The following is a 14,926-nucleotide window of genomic DNA, read 5'->3' as shown; positions in this document are numbered from 1 at the left end:
GGGCCAGGGCGAGCCGCGGAAGCTGCCAGGCCGAGTCAGGCCGCGGGGCCCAGCTCCATATTGCCTGCCCGGACCGGCAGAGGCTCTCCCGGGTCTCAGGCTACCAGGCCGACCTGGACAGGTGCCAGCGCGCTTTGCGCCTCCGCGTCCCTCGGAAAAGACCTCGGGGGTCTCGTTAAAAAGCCCTCTACCGGGGTGTCGACTTGAACATAATGTGGGGGGGGGGGTCAGCCGCACCCCGCATAATCGATCATGACGCGGCACCCGCTCCATTTGAATGGCAATGCCCATCAAATTTTGGGGAGCTCGGGCCCTCAAATGTTTTATTGCGGGTCCGAAGCCCCCTCGGGCCCAGTTCACTGTACAGATAGACTGCGCGCGGCCAGGAGGCTCAGTCCCATCCCTGAATCGCGCGCGTCTTGGGGGGCGGGGGGCACAGCCGCGGCTCCTCGCCCCCACCCCGGCTCGGGCCGCGCAGGGCGCCGACGCCAGGCCGGCCATCTTGGAGCCGGGCCGGAAGAGGCGGCTGCGCTCCTGCCGTCGTGGAGGGAGGAGGCTGAGCGCGGGGAAACCGGGAAGCCCCCCAGCCCCGGACGCCTCCGTCCTCGGAGCCCCGGCGCCGCCGCGCGCGCCCAGCTCCCTCGCTGGCTCTGTGCGCGCAGGAGAAGAGCCGGGAGGGAGGCCGGCCGGCCGGCGGGTGGGTGGGCGGGCGAGCAGGGGCGCTTCTCTGGCCCGCCGACGCCCCTCCCCGGCCCGCCCCTCGCCTCCGCCCGTAGCCCGAGCAGGAAGGAAGCGCAGCGGCGAGCGAGGGAGCCGCCGAGTGAAGCTTTTTCCCGGGCGTCGGAGCTGCTGTCGGGCGAGCGGGCGAGCGATCTAGGCATGGGGTGGTCGGTGGGGGCGCGGGCGCTGCTTTTCGGGGTGCTGCTGGCCGGGGCGCTGGCCGGGCCGTGGGCCATCGGGGCTGGCGGCTTCGAGGACGCGGCGGCGCTGGCGGAGTTTCTCTCCGAGGCCGGCGTCCGCTTCGGCTGGAGGAACCTCAGCTGCCCCGCCTGCAAGGCGCTCTTCCTCGCCCTCGACGTGGGCGTGCAGGTGGGTCTCCGGGGCGCGCATGATGGGGGGCCGGGGGGGAGGGGTCGTCGGACGGGGCGGGCCGCTCGGGCGACGTCCTTCACTCTCCCCGCCCCCCAAAAGGCGAAGCGCCCCCCCCGACGCCCCCTCCCACCGCAACCTGCGGCTTCTGCTTTCCAGCCCGAATCAGCTGACAGGATGCCAGGAAAGCGACCGCGGTCCCGGCACGGCAGCTTTTAAGGGCACAGCGCCGAGGGAGACAGCCGGCATTGCGCGGGGATGGGCTGGATGGCCTCGGGGTCCCGTCCAACTCTACAAGCCTGGGATTCTACGCGGCACCGAAGAGGCCGCAGAAACCAGGGTGAACAGACGTGGCCGATTCCCCTCCCTTCCTGAAATCCTTTCTGGGGCCACAGCAGAAAAGGCCCTGTTGACCTGAAGTGACCCAGAGCGCAGCCCCCCCCCTGCTCCCCATTTCTTGAACCCTAGTTGTGCGTCGGCTGCCCCACTTCCCTCTCTGAGGCAGTTGCCCTACAAGCAGGGGAAGCTGGGGCAGAGGGTGGCTCCCAAGGGGGCAGCTCCAGAAGCTGCTGCTTGCTGGAGCCTTGGTTGTTCTTCTTATCCTTCTTATCTAGCCAGGATTGCCCTCCCTGGCCGGCAGCTGCTCCCCCCCCCCACAGGCAGGAGATGTTTTGCACCTTTGGACCTTCTCTTTGCAAAACAGTGCTCTGCCCCGTGGCCAGGGTGTCAGGGTGGGTCAAGGCTACACTTCACAGATCCCTGCGAGAAGCCGGAGTCTGCCCTGTCCATCCTGCCCTTCCTTGCTCTCCTTCCCCAAGAATTTCCTTCTGCCCCTTCTGGGACCCCCCCCCCCAAGGAAGTCCTGTGGGGAATCTTCCCAATTATTCCCGAAATGACCCAGCAGGAGGGGGCCAGGCAAGAGGTCTCATGTCTACGGTCACCTTTCATTTTCTTTACTCTGAATTTGAGCTTTTCTTAGTATCCTAGATTTGTAAAGTTGGAAGGGGCCCTTAAAGGTCCTCTAGTCCAACCCCCTGCAATGCAGGTATCCAAAGCGAAGGAATCGCTCTGTCTTGTGGAACTCAGGGGGCAGAGGAGAGAGCCCTAAAGGGGTCAGGGACAGGCTGCCAGCACCCGCCCCTCAAAGCTAGATTTTAAGCCGTCATCAATTTGGAGTTGGAAGGGACCCTCAAAGGTCCTCTAGTCCAGCCCCCTACAAGGCAGCTAAATCCGTTCATTGGAAATAGGACAAGTTCTGAACTCCAGGCCACGGCTTCACAGCTGGGACTGCTTCTGCCTGAGACTGTCTTGGGGAACAGCAGCTGCCCGCTGAGCCAAGCACAGTCTAGGCTGCTCCCGCCACCCAGACCCCACAGATGCAACGGGATCCCTGGAAAAGGGGGAAGTCGCTCTCAGCCACAACACCCCAGAGTGCCCCCCAGATGAGTCAGCTGACTGTCTTGTTGGCTGCTCTGGGGAGGAAGTGTGGTGTAGTGGTTGGAGTGCTGGGCTTGGAAGCCAGGGTTCAAATCCCCCTTCACTGAGTGACTTTGGACCAGTCACCATCTCTTGGCCCGACTTCGCAAGGATGTTGTGAGGATAGGATGGAGAGGGGAAGAATTATGGGTGCCAATTTACAGAATCAAAGAATTGACCCCCCCCCCTAAAGTACAAGAATTGCCCGGTCCCTTAGACCAGCCTCTGCCCACCTGGTGCCCCCCTCCTCCAAAAGCTGTGGGTGCTGCCTCCCCGCAGCCCCAGCGCTCCTGGCAGAGGGCACCAGGTGGGCAGAGGCTGCCCAAAGCAATGCCAGAGGTCCGTAGCAGGTGGAGAGTGAAGGCGGCAGCCCCCCCCCCCAGCCCTGTCCCCACCTCTTCCTTCCAGGTGTGCAGCTCTTCTGGCAGCCATGCGACTTGGGCGGAGGTCCAGCTACCTTGGCTCTGGGCGGCAGCTGCTCTGCGGTGGCAACTTCTGGCTCCGCGTGTCCTTAGAGTGCCTTCCCCTCACCTGACTGGCCGGTTTCACTGCTGTTCCCCTGCTCTGGATGCCCGGCTGTCTCCCTCTGCCCCACCTGCCCCCGAGGGCCTGGCCCCTGTGGGGAAACGCGGTTTGCCAGCTGCTCCCCCCAACCCAACCCTTCATTCCCGCCAAGCCAGAGGGGGGGGGGGGAGTCCTTTCTGGGGCTGGGCTGCAAAACAGCCTGCGGGGACGGGACGGCAGGACTCGTTGTCTTGCCAGAGCAAACATGGGCCCTCTCTTCAGACCTCTGGAGGGTCTCCAAATATCTCTAGGGCTGTCACGGGGAAGGCTGAGCCAGCCGGTTTTCTGCTGCTCCCGAGGGCAGGACTCAGTCCAAGAAACTCACATGACAAGAAAGGAGATTGTGACTAAGCGTCAGAGTAAAGGGGGGGCTCATCTTCTTTGGAGGTTTCTGAGCAGAGCTGGAGGGGCCGTCTGTCTGAGATGCTTTAGCTGAGATCCCCGCATTGCAGAGGTTGGACTAGAGGACCTTTGGGGGACCCTCCTGATTCCACAATTCTGTGATTCCCTCCCTCTGAATGAGGTGTGTTTTCAGCACCTCTGACAAAGGACCTCCTTCCTTTCTTTCTTTCTTTCTTTCTTTCTTTCTTTCTTTCTTTCTTTCTTTCTTTCTTTCTTTCTTTCTTTCTTTCTTTCTTCCCCCTTCCTGCCCAGCTCCTCCTTTCCTGGCGCAGGAGCAACTGGGCATTTCTCTGCCCCCCCCCTTGCGGAGCGGGATCCTTCCTTTGCCTCTTAATCCCAGCCTTCCTCTGGTCACGGGATCCTGAGCCTCTGGAGGGGAGGGGAGGGGGACCTGCCTGGCACAGAGATCCCTGACTAGGACGATTTGCTCCCTTGGCAAAGGGGGGAGGGGGTGTTGACCCTCGAAGGATGATTGCGGTGCCATGGGGCACAGGAGACCCCTGCCTGCCTTCAACAGGAAACACAAGTTGGGGCGCTTTTCCGCCACCCCTCAATTATCAGATTATTCATTTAATTTCCTGCGCCCTGCGATTATCAGCAGAGGTGGCATTTGCATGCGTGTGGCCCAGCCCAGCCCGCCCCTCCCTGCCAAGCCGTGGCCCCTGACCGGGCCCTTGTCTCCTGGCCCTGAGATGGTGATAATGGGGATTTTCTTTACACCCGGCCCGTCTGGTTTGGTTTCCCTAGCCACTCTGGGTGGATCCCAGCAGAATTAAAAGCACCATAAAATGACGAGGCGGGGGCTGGCCTTCAGCTCCTTCCTCCCTTGCTGGGCAGCTGCAGTGCTTCCACGATGAGGCTGGATCAGGGCCTTAGCTGTGATCCTGATGGGCCTTCAGGGGAGTATGGCAGCCGCGGGTGGCAGAGATCCTGGGGGGGGGGGTGTGAGTCAGCTCTCTGCTCCCTGGCAGGGCCCACCAGAGTGTAAGAACAGAGGATCCTAGAGTGGGAACAGGGACCCCCAGGGGTCATCCAGTCCAACCCCCCGCAAGGCAGGAATCGCCACTAAAGGATCCTGGGCAGATGGCCATCCAAGCTCTGCTTAGAAACCTCCAAGGACGGAGCGCCCACCCCCTTAGAGCCCCTCTTAGTGCCATAAAGCTCTTCTTGTGGAGAAGCAGAAAAGAAATCAGGAAGGTGGACTTGGAGGAGAGCCTCCGTTTTGTTTTTTAATAATTAATAATAACAATAATAATAATAATTAAGCGTTCCATTTTCAGGGAGTGATGATCTCACATTTGTGCTGCTTCCCTTAATTAGTCCAGGTAGTTTCAATAGACGTTCCAATGTTGATCCTTTTATTTTTAACAGCCTCTGAGTTCATCCAGCAAGCGGATTAGACCAATGTAGTCTGTTTCTGTGTGGATGTTTATTTTCTTTGTGAAATATACTCGGAGTCAAGTGTGGATTTCATGCTCTTTATTCAGCTCATAGTAGTGAGGAATGCAGTTCCCCCAAAACGTCTGCTTTATATACACTATTTACACAATGGGCCCCACGTGATTGGCTAATTCCGGGATACTCCTGTATGCCGATTGGGTTGCAGATTCACTTCCACATGGAGCTGGATTGGGTGGCTCCTGCGGACCAATCAGACTGCTGCATTCTGGATCCTATTGTTCTAGGACCAATCAGACTGCTGCATTTTGTATCCTATTCAACTCAGTACACCCCAGGCTCTGCTCCCATAGAACCATGGACTGGCAAGGGTCCCCTGGGCATCATCCAGCCCACCCTTCCCTTGGTGTGACCCTCTCTCTCTCTCTCTCCCCTCCCCTTGCAGCTGCAGTCCAGCCGGGCCTGGTTCCAGCGCACGGGGGTGGCCATCTGCCTACACCTCCACCTGGGCACCCCCCAGGTGTGCCAGGACGTCATCCGCCTCTTTGAGCCCGACCTCCTGACAGCCTGGCGGCGCTCGGTGCTGCGGCCCAGCGAGATCTGCGGGCTGCTGGTGGGCTCCCGCTGCGGCCACTGGGACATCTACTCCGACTGGAACGTCAGCCTGCCGCGGGCACCCAAGCCGCCCATCGTGCCCCCTGTGCCCCCTCCACCAGGCGCCCCCTCCGCCCGCATCCTCTTCCTCACTGACCTGCACTGGGACAAGGCCTACGCGCCGGGCAGCGACCCCAACTGCAAGGACGGCCTGTGCTGCCGGGGGGGCTCCCCGTCTCGCGGCCCGGGGGCTGGCTTCTGGGGCACCTACGGGCGCTGTGACCTGCCCCTGCACACCCTGGAGAGCCTCCTGCAGCACCTGGCAGGATCCGGCCCCTTTGACCTGGCCTACTGGACGGGCGACATCCCCGCCCACAACGTCTGGGAGCAGAGCCGGGCCGACCAGCTGGGGGCGCTGGGCACCATCACGGCCCTCATCCAGAAGCACCTGGGGCCGCTGCCCGTCTACCCGGCTGTGGGCAACCACGAGGCCGTGCCCGTCAACGCCTTCCCCCCGCCCTTCGTGGTGGGCAACCAGTCCTCCGCCTGGCTCTACAAGGCCATGGCCGAAGCCTGGCGCTCCTGGCTGCCCCCACATGCCCTGGAGACCCTCAGGTAGGCGGCAGTGGGGGGGGGTCCTGCTCTGGAGTGGGGGCACGGGAGGGAAAGGGCATTGCACATGGTAGGGATGGAAGGGACCCCCAAGGGGCAGCCAGTCCAGTCCCCTGCCATTGCAGGGATCCCAGCCAAAATGTCCCTGGGGGTGGTCTTGCCAAATGCAAGATGGTTCTTTTAAAACTGGATTCAGAATCGATACAAACGCAAGTGGTTGAGAAAATTACAGATTTTAGCAAGCAGTATCTACATTACCAAGCAAACGCTTCAATCGGCCACTGGGAAGCACGGTCAGAAGTGGCGAGGCGACCCCCAGGTGGTCTTGAGGCATAGCACTGTGGCCACAGCCTGTGCGCAGCTCCCGACTGGCATGCTAAGAAACTAGGTGGCAGTGGCACTTCTGGGTGCGAACGGGATCCGTTCCGGAGCCCCGTTCTCATCATGAGCAGAACGCATCATGAAGCCCCACGTCTGCGCATGTGCGCGATGCGACTTGGTGCTTCTGCGCATGCGCGTGGCATCATTTTGCACGTCTGCACATGCGTCAACCGCCGAACCCGGAAGTAACCCGTTCCGGTACTTCCAGGTTTGGCGCGTTTGTAACCCGCCGTGGCCATAACACGAGGAACAGCTGTATTTTACAGACCTGTGTCCTATTGGACGAACACCGGCTCAACCAGAGCTACTCTACATCCAAGGCTTTGCTGACTAGTTTCATCAACACATCCAGGGCCTTTTCACAAAGGATATGGAAAGCAATAAAACCCAGTAACCAGAGTCAGGAAGGAAGAGCTGAGCATGCCAGGTCACTATCTCCGCAAAGTACAGTAATCTTCCGCGATGATTATCCCGTACAGGGGTCCAACACTTCTACAGAAGTGGAATTATTATTATTATTATTATTATTATTATTATTATTATTATTATTATTATTATTTCTTCAATTTATACACCGCCCTATACCCAGGGGTCTCAGGGTGGTTCACAGCAAGACCACAACATATAAAATCAAACCAAAAGCAGTAACCCAATAACCCCCCTCCCCCAAAATGCCGCATTCTGAAAGGACGTTGGATGTCAATCAGGTCAACCAAAGGCCTGGTTAAAAGGGAATACTTTTGCCTGGCGCCTAAAGGTGTAGTGAAGGTGCCAGGTGAACTTCCCTGCGGAGTTCTCACAAAAGTGGAGCCACTGCAGAGAAGGCCCCGTTCTTGTGTTGCCATCCTCCTGACCTCTCGAGGAGGAGGTACACGAAGGAGGGCATCAGAAGATGATCTCAGGGTTCAGGGAGGTTCTTATGGATGGAAAGAGGCAGTCCTTGAGGTATTGTGGTCCTGAGCCATTTAAGGCTTCATAGGTCAAAACCAGCACTTTGAATTGGGCCTGGAAACTCATAGGTAGCCAGTGCAGTTGGACCAGGATCTTGCCTTTGTGAGCAACCTGGCCGCTGAATTCTGCACCAGCTGAAGTTTCCGAACCGTCTTCAGAGGCAGCCCTACGTAGAACGCATTGCAGTAGTCTAACCTTGAGGCTACCAGAGCAGAGACAACAGGACGTCCCTGTCCAGATAGGGGCGTAGCTGGGCCACTCCGGGCCACTGAGGCAACCTGAGCCTCAAGCGACAACCAAGGATCCAGGAGGACCCCCAAGCTACGAACCTGCTCCTTCGGGGCAGCGTAAACCCACCCAGAGCAGGCAACCTCCCACCCATCTGGTCTAGGGAACCCCCCAGGAACAGGGAGAGCAAGGGACGGGGACTGGGGGGCTTCTTTTCCTTCCTGCGCCCTGACGCCTCCCCCCTTTCCTCCCTGCCACAGGTTCGGGGGCTTCTACACCCTCCTGGTGCAGCCCGGCCTGCGCCTCGTCTCCCTCAACATGAACTTCTGCTCAGACGCCAACTTCTGGCTCCTCATCAACTCCACGGACCCAGCCGGGCAGCTGCAGTGGCTGGTGGGGGTCTTGCAGGGGGCAGAGGAGCAAGGCGAGAAGGTGAGGGGGGCTTCACAGGGGGTGGGGGGGTGGGCACTGCCAGCCGACAGGGTGCAAACTCTTTCTTCCTGCCCTGTCCAGCCCCCCAGAATGGTTCTCAGCCCCACTTCTTCTTCTTGCCCCCCCGCCCAGGTCCACATCATCGGCCACATCCCCCCGGCCCACTGCATGCGCTCCTGGGGGTGGAACTATTACCGCATCATCAGCAGGTGAGACACATTACCCCCCCCCCCCGCTACCAGGGACCTTGCCCTCCCTCCATGCTGCTCTGCCAGTCGGGGCGGATGGGAGGGGGGCATATGGGGGTTGGTGCCAGCTTTGGAAGGGACCCCCAAGGGCCATCTAGTCCAGCCTCCTGCAAGACAGGAAAATAACTTCCAGTTGTGGGCTTCCTCCTCCCCTGGCCCCCTTAATCCTGCTCTTTCCTGCCTCTTGCCCCCCTTGGCTGGACCAGAATCCTGCCTATTCTCCCCTTGGCCTCCCCCTGCCCTGCCTCAGTTTCCCAGGCTGTGGCCATCGGCTCTGGGAAGAGGAGATCCCGGCTGGGCCCACATTTACCCCTGTCCTCCCCCCCCCCAGGTTTGAGGGCACGGTGGCCGGGCAGTTCTTTGGCCACACGCACTTGGATGAATTTGAGCTGTTCTACGATGAGGAGACCCTCTCGCGCCCGGTGGGCATCGCCTTTGTGGCCCCCAGCGTCACCACCTACATCAACCTCAACCCAGGTGAGTTGGGGGGAAAGCATCCTGCCCCCAATGCTGGCCCAGGATGAAATGGCCCAATCCTCTCCAAAAGCAGTCTGAGTTGTGGCAGGGAGTTCCACAGTTGACCTAAGGAGGACTCATAAAACTGTCCTGGCCTTCCTAGTGGCGTAGGAGAGCTGGGATGCGGGGTCACATCTCAACCCCCTTTGGATTTCAGATAGTAGATGAGTCTGAAAACACCCAGGAAACACATTCTCAAGGCCCTGTAGCAGTTCTAGAAGCTCATTGACCAGGAGTAAAGCAATTAGCATTAACTCTGGAATTGTTAACGCCTGTTTCTTGGGAGGAAAGCAATGACAAACCTAGACAGCATCTTCAAAAGCAGAGACATCACCTTGCCGACAAAGGTCCGTATAGTTAAAGCTATGGTTTTCCCAGTAGTAATGTACGGAAGTGAGAGCTGGACCATCAAGAAGACTGATCGCCGAAGAATTGATGCTTTTGAATTATGGTGCTGGAGGAGACTCTTGAGAGTCCCATGGACTGCAAGAAGATCAAACCTATCCATTCTTAAAGAAATCAGCCCTGAGTGCTCACTAGAAGGACAGATCCTGAAGTTGAGGCTCCAGTACTTTGGCCACCTCATGAGAAGAGAAGACTCCCTGGAAAAGACCCTGATGTTGGGAAAGATGGAGGGCACAAGGAGAAGGGGACGACAGAGGATGAGATGGTTGGACAGTGTTCTCGAAGCGACTGGCATGAGTTTGGCCAAACTGCGGGAGGCAGTGAAGGATAGGCGTGCCTGGCGTGCTCTGGTCCATGGGGTCACGAAGAGTCGGACACGACTGAACGACTGAACAACAACAACAACAACTGGAATTGTGGACTTGATTCTGACCAAACTAAGAAGTGTGCATGCACACGAAAGCTCATACCAAGAACAAACTTAGTTGGTCTCCAAGGTGCTACTGGAAGGAATCTTTTTATAACAGAAATATTTAAAGATCAAGATGAATAGAATAACATTGAGAGAGAGAAAAGAAAAGGAAAAAAAGAAAAAGACGAAAAAACCAAAATGACAAAACTAAAAACTGCAACAAAAGACAACAAAAAAATTAAAATACTTTTCAATAACAAACATCATTTAGGAAGTTCAACCCAACACTTCTATATTTTGTACACAAAGTCCTCCATACTGGTTTGAGTCCCTTATGAATGTATTGACTTCCGTCTATCACTTTGCGGTTTCAACTCAATTATTATAATTAAATAATCTGTGTTTGACATTTCATCCAAACAGTGGGAAGAAAGATTTTCCTTTTCTGTGAAATTAATCTAAACACAACCAAGTGTTGTTGTTGAAACCCTTTCCTTTCCTTTCCTCCCCCCCCCCCAGGCTACCGCGTCTACCAGGTGGACGGCCGGCGCCCTGGCAGCTCCTTCCAGGTCCTTGACCACGAGACCTTCATCCTGAACCTGACGCTGGCCAATGTGCCGGGTGCGAAACCCCAGTGGCAGCGCCTCTATAGGGCCCGCGAGACCTACGGCTTGGCCAGCGCCTTCCCGGCCGACTGGGACGCCCTGGTGCGGCGGCTGCAGGCGGACGAGGGGCTGTTCCAGCGCTTCTGGTTCCTGATGCACAAGGGCCGCCTGCCCCACAAGCCCTGCCAGGACCTCTGCAGAACCGCCCTGCTCTGCGCCCTGCGGACGGGCAAGGCCGACGACCCCAGGCTCTGCCGGGAGCACGCCCAAAAGATGCCCTTCGCCGAGATCCAGGCCTGGTGGAGGCAGCGCCAGCTCTGCTAGGAGCCCCCAGGAAGCTGCCCCCAAAGACGGCCGCCCCACCTCTGCCCAGAAGCCCCCCAAGGAAAGACCGCTTCCTTCCGAGGGAGTTTGTCACATGGTCAAACAGGATCGGGGCCACGGCAGAGAGCACCCATGCTTTTCGGTGGAGGGAGCTGAGATTGGGTGGCCACCCGCTAGGGGTTCTTGCACCACGATTCCTGCCTGGCAGGGGGCTGGGCTCTGCAGCTGGTGCCCTACTGGACTTTGCCCTGAACACTCCAGCCCCCCCCCCCCCATGCAAGCATTTTGGGGGGGGGAGTGGCCTGGACTGAGGAACCCCCTTTTCAAACACCAGAGCCTCCTCCCTGCTGGAGGGAACTGATTTACATGAAGGAAATGTGTGGGGGGGCCTTATCTCCCTCCCCCCACGCTATTGCTTTGCCTTGTTAGCCCCCCCATCCTGCTGCTGCAGCTGGGTTGGCTTGGGGCCACCAGAGTCCACATCGCAGGCAGGATCACAGAATCATAGAGTTGGAAGGGACCCCCAACGGTCATCTAGCTCAACCCCGTCTTCCTGATGGGCATCTCTCTCCAGCAGGGCTCGGAGGGGACTGAGGCCAAAATTAAAGGCCCTACGGTCGGGGGGAGGGAGTGGTGGCTGCCACTCCCAGACTCCCCACACACTCACTTAAAGGCCCCCTCAAAGAACCCTGGGAACTGTAGTTTGCCCCCACCACAGCTACAGCTCCCAGCATCCTTCACCGATTCTCTAAGCACAGAGCTTGTCTGCAGCCCAAAGACCTGGAAGATGGGCTGCGCTGCCTGTTTGGGGGTAGTGGGTCACCCCTTCAGCCCCCCACGACTTGCCTGCCGGGGGCACACTCAGGAACTGCCCCTCCAAAGACATCCCCCCCCCCCGCTGTTGCCTTGGATGCTTCTTTGAGGGGCTGAGTGGAAGCCCCCCCCCCATGCTCCTTTCCTCCTGGCCCCCTTCATGGCCCAGACTGGGGGAACATCTCACACAGGACCTCCAGAACCGCCTTAAGCAGAGTCAGACCCTTGCTCCCTCTAGCTCAGCAATGCCGACACAGACTGGCAGCAGCAGCAGCACAACCCCCCCCCCCCCAGTGTGGATTTCGGGCAGGAAGCCTCACCCAGCCACACCTGGACATGCTGCCAGCGGCACTTGAACCCGGCACCCTCTTTACACAAAGCAGATTCTAGGGCACTGAGCTTTGGCCCTTCCTCATATGCAGAAAACTCGCACTCGTGACTATCTCCGTGTCTTCTGACTGGGTTGGGGGGCTTCCCCCTATTTATATTCACCCCACCCACCTGTGCAATAAATGATTTCTGGCTCTGCCACATCTCTCGTCTGGCTCCAGTCTGCAGGTGGTGTCTGTGTCTCTCCCCACCCTCCACGTCCAGTTGCTCCTGAGAACATGCCGTGTCCCGGCCAAGGGATTCCCTTGCCCAGCTTCCAGTCTGGCCCCAAGCGTGGCAGCAGCCCTTCTCCTGCCCCACAATGGTTCATTGGAGGTCTACTGCTCCTGGCACTGGAGGCTCCCAGAGCACCGATGTCTCACAGCCACCCTCCAGGCCACGGCTGGGCTCCAGGCGCTGCCTCTCAAGAGCATAGGGCAGCGGTGGCCAAACGTGGCCCTCCAGCTGTTTGGGGACCACAATTCCCATCATCCCTGACCACTGGTCCTGTTAGCTAGGGATGAGGGGAGTTGTAGTCCAAAAATAGCTGGAGGGCCAAGGGAGAGCCTGCGGGATCAGACCCATGGTCCCTCTGGTTCACCCTCTTCTTCTCCCAGTGGCCCCTTATGGGAAACCCCCGAGCAGGATTCGAACACAAGAACAACTCTCCCCTCCAGAAGCATCACTGCCTCCATCCGTGGAGCCACCAGCCACGGAGAGGCCTCTCGCCTGCCACGAAGTTGCCTAATCCTCTTTGAAAGCCTTCTCGGTTGGGGGCCATGGCTGCCTCCTGTGGAAGGGAGTTCCGTAGCTGAAGGAGCTCTTGATTTCGCGTCCCAATAGTTTGCCTCCTTGGATGGCCACAAATTCTAGCCTTAAGGTTTTCCGGCTGACATCATGATCCATGATGCTTGAGCTCTGCTGCCCTCCGGGGCAGAGGAAAGCCACGATTCCTGGCAATGCTCCTCAGGGGGTTCTGGGGAGCTCCCTGCACCCCCTGGCGTCGCTTGAGCCCCTATCTGCCAATCTGAAAGGCCGATCAGGTGCGACCTGGGAGTGTGTCCCTGCCATGGGCGAACCTCCATCTCCAGCATGATTTGTGATTTATTCCTCACTAATTTGGGATACAGCCGTACCTTGGAAGCCAAACGGAATCCGTTCTGGAAGTCTGTTCGACTACCAAAACGTTTAAAAACCAAAGCACGGCTTCCGATTGGCTGCAGTAGCTTCCTGCAGCCAAGCAGAAGCCCTGTTGTCGGACACCCGGCTTCCAAAAATAGTTCACAAACCGGAACAGTCACTTCCGGGTTTGCAACGTTCAGGAGCCAAAATGTTTGGGAACTCAGCTGTTCGACTTGCAAGGTTCAACTGTATTGGCATTAATTATGAGGCTCTCCCCAAATGGCAAATGATAAAGGGCTGCAACCAGTCAGCTGCTGAAAGGACTGGGTTTGGATCTCTGAAGGTATTTGACTTTTAAGAAGTGTGAAAATCCTTACAACAGCCAGGAAGGAAGGAAGGGGGGGCAACAAGACACTGTGTTTTCATCTGGGTTCCAAATGGTCTTTTTCTTTCTTATCCTCCCCTGCAAAATGAATGAGCCGTGTGTAGCTATGCTATTCTGTCTGACACCGAGGGAAAGGGGGGGCATTTGATTTATGCCCAACATTTAACAATGTTTTATTATGCCCTCCCCCCTAGACTGAGGTTGAATGGACTTTATTTAAATCATCTTTGGACTGGACCAGGAGTGTAAGAGCAATTAAGAGTAACAAGATGAACAGCTGCTAATTAAATCTAGCAATAGCTTGCATTTGTGAAAAGACTGGGTTTTTTTAACTGCGTGCTGAGGAAGAACCCCAGAGTGGAATTTTAATAGCGTCATCTTGTTGGGGGGTTATTTATTGCCTAAGTCTGCACACAAGCTGGGGAACGTGATCTCAAAGAAATGGAATGTGACTTTATAAACATTGCAGAGAACTGGACAAAGGAGGACGGCAATTATCTATCTCAACACCAGGTCTGGGAAAAGGTTTATGAAGACTACACACGTGAAAGAGATTTTATATTCTTGAAAAGTAAAAGAGGGGCTGAATGCAAGGGATCTGGGAAAGTCAGCTGTGAGAACATCCAGAGAAAGAAGAAGAGGAGATTAAAGAAGAATGGAGCGGCAACATCAGGAAGTAATGGGCATATGTTTGCAACAGGAGCGGGAAACCTAATTTGTTAAAAAAAATTGTATTAAATTTAAATAATTTGGACTGATTGGTATGTATTTGTAAAACCAATTTTAAAAAATACAAATCCTAGCCTTACGAGTAGGGATGAGAGATACCTGCTTTTCAGCACCGTCACATATCGCCATCTAAACCTCAAGATATCGCAATGCCAGGAAAGTGGGAAGGTGGCAGTTGCCTCGGCCCTCGGTAGCCGGCCAGGCGGACGGACGGCATCACTGTGCTGGGCGGGAGCATCGGCCAGGGTGGCGCACGACTCTGCGCACACCACGGGGCTCTGCCGGTGCCTGTGGAGCTGCCAGTCGCGGCTCATGCCAACCACCGCCTCTCCTGGTGCCAGCGGCGACTGGGAGCATTGGGCAAGGCACCCTCCTGCCTGGGTGCAGCTCCCACCCACTGCAGTTGCCAGCGTGCGATTGGCAGTGACCGCAGCGCCCCAGAGACGGGGGGGGGGAGGAGCCAGGCCGCCCCCGCTGCAGGGGCTCCCGGGACGCGGGCATGCCTCTGTTGCGCAGCACCTGGCACAAGGGAGGAGGCAGTCCAATCGCGTGGCAAGATAAGGCAGCCGAGGCGCAGGCAGGCCCCCCTCGCATCTTGGGCACTCGAGGCCGGTGCCTGAGGTTGCGTGCCAAATGCTGGCAACCCCCAGGAGTGCTGGCAGCGCATGGGAGGCGGGCAGGAATTTGCAATTCTCAAATTGTTATTGCGATCTGAGCTTCAAACCGGTTTTGGGCAATGTATTGATACATCGCCCAGCTCTACTTTTGAGATTTCTCTCTCCATGCCGGGCCTAATTTTGTCAGCTTCTCTCTGCTGCCACTCCCTCACCTGAAAAGCACCAAATTCGAACCCGAACCCTTTACTCATGGG

The 14,926-nt window shown here is 57.4% G+C and overlaps 1 protein-coding gene across 1 annotated transcript; it reads left to right on the top strand.

Moving 5' to 3' along the window:
* The first annotated feature begins 252 nt into the window (after positions 1-252).
* SMPD1 (sphingomyelin phosphodiesterase 1) lies at positions 253-10,856 on the top strand. Its single transcript, XM_033145805.1, has 6 exons — positions 253-1,089; positions 5,375-6,138; positions 7,956-8,127; positions 8,260-8,336; positions 8,707-8,852; positions 10,228-10,856. Exons 1-6 carry the CDS (start codon positions 253-255, stop codon positions 10,635-10,637), a joined length of 2,406 nt encoding a protein of 801 aa, XP_033001696.1. The 3' UTR covers positions 10,638-10,856.
* Positions 10,857-14,926: the final 4,070 nt, after the last annotated feature.

Source organism: Lacerta agilis, chromosome 4 (assembly GCF_009819535.1).
Source record: "Lacerta agilis isolate rLacAgi1 chromosome 4, rLacAgi1.pri, whole genome shotgun sequence".
In the NCBI taxonomy this organism is placed as follows: Eukaryota; Metazoa; Chordata; class Lepidosauria; order Squamata; family Lacertidae; genus Lacerta; species Lacerta agilis.
Note: the sequence above shows the minus strand (reverse complement) of the source record. Positions and strands in the feature narration are given on the sequence as shown.